General features: G+C 40.6%; 1 protein-coding gene across 2 annotated transcripts; it reads left to right on the forward strand.

The window, feature by feature from the left end:
• The first annotated feature begins 26 nt into the window (after nucleotides 1–26).
• On the forward strand, nucleotides 27–6,470 carry LOC145442679 (uncharacterized). Of its 2 annotated transcripts, XM_080320662.1 has the most exons (6): nucleotides 28–361; nucleotides 827–868; nucleotides 936–962; nucleotides 1,028–1,131; nucleotides 1,345–1,473; nucleotides 5,930–6,470. In XM_080320662.1, exons 1-6 carry the CDS (start codon nucleotides 64–66, stop codon nucleotides 6,248–6,250), a joined length of 921 nt encoding a protein of 306 aa, XP_080176788.1. In that variant the 5' UTR covers nucleotides 28–63; the 3' UTR covers nucleotides 6,251–6,470. The 2 variants fall into 2 exon arrangements, with proteins under 2 accessions (XP_080176789.1, XP_080176788.1); XM_080320663.1 differs by lacking the exon at nucleotides 1,345–1,473 and having other exon boundaries at nucleotides 27–361.

Raw genomic sequence — 6,470 nt, forward strand, 5'->3', positions numbered from 1 at the left:
ATATATATACCGCACTAAATGCTGCACGTGTATTGAAACTATATTTAATAATTACATTTCAAGATGGCAGATAGTCGCTTTTACCGTGCTGTTGTGTATTCAATACTTCTATTAACTGGACGATCGGGCTATGCCGCCAATAGCATCAATGATCTCAATGACCTGATGGTATGCAGACCGATGACGGAAGTATTCGGTGCCATCGGCCAAGGGAAAGTGGAAAGGGGCTTGCTTCCGTTTTTTCGCGGACCGATGGGACCGCCCGGGCCTCCCGGACGTACTGGAAGTGCTGGCGAAGTAGGGGAACCCAAGGATGAAAAAATCCTCCGTTATCTACACGATGAAATGCAAAAGATGTACGGTATGTCCGAAATTCCATTTTCGAAGAGTTTTTTTTTAGTTGTGACTCTATATACAATACATGCAGCGACTCCGGTATCGTAATTAGGCTACTATGAAACAGGTGTACTTTGCTGTTTTATCGGGGTCTCAGAATGTCGCAGTCCGCGACTGTTCCGATATAAGCAAATGCAGGAGATGGTCTGGTATAGGTGACCGTTGAAAATTGCACGATAAAAACGGCAATATAAAGCTGTGCGAACAGTAAATTGACGTTATGTGAACGTAATTTTGAAAATATTAAGTTGGAAACAGTATCGCTGTCCTGCAATATGTTATTCCGCTCACTTCGTCATCACGAAACAAGCTGTTGATATGAATGGTCGTTTGGTTTCCATTATTATAGAATCATTTCATTTATGAGTTTCAATATTGAAATTGACTTATGGGTTGATCATTTCTAACAATATTTTTCATTATACTGCAGCACAATTGTTTCGGTTGGAGATGCAACTTTATCGCACTCCAGGTACAGTTCTTTTTTAAATACTTATTTTGATTGGACACTGAAACGATACTCAATGGCCTATTTTCAGGGTTCGAGTCCACAAACACCGATGAAGGTATGCATGCAATTTTCACGATTCTACTCACTTGGCCTACATATAAAATTGCGATATGGTTTCAGAGAAATCTTGCATGGAAAAGTTTAACGCTCCAATATATGTCGGATCAAGGTGCTATTCTCTAATAGGAGGAGACGGTCTAAGATGGAATTTTGAAAACGCAAAGGTATTCCAGCTATTATAGAAGGCGTCATGCACTACCGAAACCCCCGCAACCTCCAATTTAAAGGTCGAGGGGAAATTTTCGTTAATCAACACAATGTAGAGTATTTTTGGCAGATTTATTCAATTTTAATTTTTTAAACGAACTCCGCGTGATTTAGTGTAACCAGATATATTCCATACAATACATATAATGCGAGAAAACTTTTATTTCCAGACCAATTGTACTGACTTAGGTGGATACCCGGCAGACTTGAACGACCGAGAGGTGTACCAGAAGCTGTACGAATATGTCGACCATACCTATAGTACAGAAATAGAGGCATGGACTGGCATGAAATTCGAGGTAGCTTTTGTAATACATTAACAAATGCTTTTCTTGCATCACCCATCCACTGATACAATGCTTCACAGCTTGCATAAAGCAATGTTGTAGTAGTCAGCCCTTTGTTATAGTATAGAAATTAAACATGAAACGGCAACGACCGATTTTGCAGCTTCGTTCCGCTTCGCTGAGGCTGGAGTGGAGAATTGTTTTGCGTAAGCGACTGTAGGATTTCTGGCAACCCAAAAGCTATCTTTCCGAGCGCAGAAATTGCTGAATCTGGTCTTGATCGAAAGCTACTGTTGCACCGATTCCGAAAATATAAATTAAAATATTGATCAGGCACTGATCCACCTAGAATCTGTCCTCCAAGTATGAAATATCGGCATTGGTCAGAACAATCGGGTAACCGCAACACAATGGCCATAACAATGACCCGCTGCGGGCCGCAGAACATTATTACCATGTAATCGAAGGCTACTAAAATTTTCACTGTGTTAACCAAACATATACGGACGTTTAATACCTTCATGTTTATGCATTCTATGGTCTATGGCCAGCGTTCGCTAATTTGCGGTTGATGTTAGGCATGTGAAAAGTTAACTTCCAGTGCCGTAAGTAAATCAAGTCGATTTTTCTCTTAAAATATGCTTACTCCTGGTAGAAACTTCGTGGAGCGTGCGATGCATGCATTTCCCAGTAGGTATATGCAGTATGCACCTTCCAAACCTTCCACCACGGAACTCGCTGTTTGAATTCGTGAGCATGATCAGTATCAAATTACGGTAACTGTTCTCGTCACAGAGGCCATTGTCACTTTGAGCTCTCCACCTTTCATGCAAAGTACAGTCATATTAAAAGAAGTCTGAGGTTTCGCGATCTCTTTTGAGCAAACCAATCAACCCCTTTCCTATTATTGGCCGGATCCCCATCTTAGAGAAGTCAACTTTCTCAAGTTGATGTTTTTGGGTGGTCCTGGATAAAAGCTCGTCATTGATTAACAACTGCTCCCTCCTTACGTTTGCATTGCCAGCATTTACTCTACAAATGTGACTTCTTGGCTTTAGCAATATTCTCCTAAACCAGAGTCCATCAGACGACTACGGATTATTATCAAAACAGATCCAATTTCAACTCGAGTATATCAATAAACCAGAATGAGTCATCAATAAAGAAAACAGAGACGGTTCGATGAGAGAGCTAAGTAGCTAAATTAATACGTAACAATATCATATCAGTATTAATTGCCCGCTTTCATAATCGAATATATTGCGGGCCGCAAAATAAGCGACTGCGGGCCTGGCCTACACGATACCTAGCGACGACTCGGGCCATATTATGACACAATGCTGAAGTACATGCCGACTTCGTCAAATGAAGCAATCAAATGCTATAATAAATCGTATAAAATCAATATCTTCCGTCGCTTTGCCAGCTATTTCGACGAGGACTTGTAAGGTAATTTAAGCTTACGCCTAACTGTCTAAGCCAGTCCGGACAATGTATTCGGCGTCTGACTATTGCTACATTGGTATTGAGCAGAGTGCAAAACGGGTTTCTATACTTGCTACTAGGGATGGTGTGAACGTCTGAAAGGTTCAGGTTCGTGTGAACGCGAACCTTTTTGGAATGTTCTGTGTGAACGCGAACGTGAACCTCGTGACGTCACATGACTTAATATTGCTAATTCCAACCCTACATTTCAGTGAGGTGATAGAATATATTAATGTACATTAGGGCTGTTAAAAAATAACTTTTTTTTCTGGATTCCAGCCATTCAGTCATTAAATTGTCAGGTTACCCTAAAAAACACTGCACACCAAATTTGGTTCAATTCTAACAAGTATAGGACTCCGCAGATCCAATTAAAAATTTTAATTTATACAGGAAAATTTAAAAAAAATGTTCAAATTTTTCTGTCAACACCATGAAATTGTTGAGCTGTCTTCAGAGACGATGCAAAAGAAATTTGACTCAATTCCAACTAGTACAGTGGTTCCCAACGTGGGCGATATCGCCCCCCAGGAGGCGATTTAGCGGTCTAGGGGGGCGAAAATAACGAAGGGGGCGAAAACGGACGAAGGGGGCGATGGCGCGTTAAAACGGCTATATTGGAGTCAGGCCGTAACTGCCGCACCCCTAACCACCAATTGGGGGCCAGAACTCGAAGGGGGTCCAAAATCATTTCGTTAATTAACATAAATTACATATATATTAATTTTTAGAAATTCATGCAACTTTTTCCAAAAAATTTTGCGCTGCACGCGATTTAATATTATCATGTGTCTTGATTTTGGGGTACCCTTCCCCCAATAAAAATACGAATGATTTATGGAAATGAAGACTTCCGCGTCCGTCATTACTGCGCCACGACGCACCAATACATATGAAGTTATAGGCCATGTAACATGCGACTCCGAGAAGTGTGCCAGAACGATCAGCAGCGAGAAGACCTAGGCCAAAAAGGAATGCCCTTGTGCTAACTGAAAATTTCGATATGTATACATATATGTTTAATTGTCCATAGGCGCCTCAATGGCTTGCGTCGAATGTTCCTGTCCTGACCACTAAAGAAATACCAATTTGAAACAATGTGCGTCTTATAGTTTGGTACGTTCTGGTGATATCCATATCTTTTGACATAGCAGATATAGGAGGTCATGCACCAAATAGCAGAATGTAACGCAGTCAATATAACAACGGGTCCGCCCGAAGATGATTGATATTATTTAGGGTTCCTACCTTTTCCAACACACCACACTCAGCTCTACCGGTAAACCAGATTACGTGAGCAGAGAGAGGATAAAAAATCCCAGTTTGTATGCTCATTTTCGGTTCCCAATATTTGGGGGGCGATGATCGGTGTGGAGCTTCAAAACGGGGCGATGAGACGAAAAAGGTTGGGAACCACTGAACTAGTAGAAGCGGAGTTATTGGAGTTTTTCGTTGATAATCCTCAGTACATTGTACGTACAAGTACATTGTACACGATACCTAGCGACGAGTCGACGACTCATGCCACATAATGCCACAATGCTGAAGTGCATGTGACGTTTTAAACATCGACAAATGATCAACGATAGAATACCCCCATAAAATCAATATCTTCCGTCACTTGGCAAACAATTTCGACGAGGACTTGCAAGGGAATATAAGTTTACGCCGTAACGGTTCAGGCCAGACCGGACAATGCATTCGGCGTCTCAGAATTGCAACGTTGATATTGAGCAGAGAGTAAAACTAGTTTATATACTTGCTACCGATACTATACACCATTAACAAGTTATGCAGTAGTAGCCAACACCCCAATCTCACGGATTTGGTTTTCATGATACAATAAACATATTAAATCAAGATTGACTCCGTACGCCTGCTAAATTTTTTACATCAGACAACGATATCAATTTTATTTATTGGTTGAATAAGCATCATCCGCTGACTATACCTACATGTATCGTGTATTTCGCTCCTGATGTTGTATGATTGCGGGTCAAGCTCACAGCAGAGAGTCACTAAATATTAACAAACGGAAAGATGTATATTTCGTGCAAACTTTTGTAAAAAACAAATAAAATTTTTGGGTTTAGCAAGGTACATGCCCATTTGGTGTTGATTTTTTTTATATTGTAAGAACCATGCATAGAGTGGTGCGAAGTTGAAATGCAAAGAATATTAACCAAAAATGTTATAATGACGTGAAAAATGGTAATCTATGAAAGAGATTCACAGTGCAGAACCTACCAAGGTTCGTTTGTGAACGTGAACCTCTAAATTTTCGAGGTTCACACACAGAACTCGAACGTGAACCTCAAGTTCACACCAGCCCCACTTGCTACTGATATTACCCCATAAACAATTTGTATGATAAGCAATCAAACCGCACGGATTTGTTTTTTTATGATAAAAGAGAAACATCTCATCGCGATGGATCCCGTACGCCTGCTAGATTTTTTACATTAGACAACGATGATTTCTTTATTTCAATTTCATTGATTGGATTAAGAACATCATCCGTTGACTACTTACATGTAGTGTATTTCGTTCTTGATGTGGTGTGATTGCGGGTCAAGCTCACAACTTAGCGCCGTTAGATATCCACTAAAGGAAAACGGAATATTTCGAGGAAAGTTTTGCAACAACGAATATAAAATCCTCGAGATCGGCCAGGTGCATGCTCCTTTAGTGTCGATTTTTGTTATACTGCCAGCGCAATGCATAGACATAGAGTGACCCGAAGTTTAAACGCAAAAAATTCCAACCAAAGATGTTATCATGACGTGAAAATTGTAATATATGAAAAAGGTTCTCAGTGCAGAACCTACCATGAGTCGTTCGTGAACGTGAACCTCTAAAATCCCTAAACGGTATGTACAACGGATATATACTTATACATTGGCTCTAGATTTATATACAGTCGCATGTAATTGGGATTAAAAGTCCGTCGAGTTGATTCTTATGTTCCAAATCTATTCTTTAGAATAACGAATTACTTCTCGGTGACGGGAGACCGGCGAATTACTCAAAATGGATAAGTCCTTACCCAAGAAAGACAAGTACCTCGTACGGCTCTTACTACAAGACTTACGTGCGGGTAGCAGTTACGATTGACACCAGCTCCGGGACAAAGGGGATCGAAAATACAAGAATTGACAAGAGGTATGACTATGCGGTCTGCCATTTCAGTCTGGACGGACCCCTTCCGACAATAGTCAGTCCAAAAACTACAACACCGGATGACGGCGGCTTTGACAGTGACTACGATGCGACTGAATATGAAGATAGCGACTACTACGATTAACTATACCGAGAAGGACGCAACTGCACCATGCTTTTCACGTCTTTTTATCTGAACATCAAAACAATATGCTGTGATATACCCGGAGGTCGTAGGGTTTATATACCTGTTCGATTTCTCTATAACGTGCCCATTTTGCGGTGCCCGATAAGGCCTGTTCTTACCAACTGTATTGCAAACAAATACACCAGCTTTGATTAAAATGACTATGTAGTGAAAATCA

The sequence above is a fragment of the Botryllus schlosseri genome, chromosome 7 (genome assembly GCF_051294905.1).
Source record: "Botryllus schlosseri isolate E-star chromosome 7, Bs_hap1, whole genome shotgun sequence".
In the NCBI taxonomy this organism is placed as follows: Eukaryota; Metazoa; Chordata; class Ascidiacea; order Stolidobranchia; family Styelidae; genus Botryllus; species Botryllus schlosseri.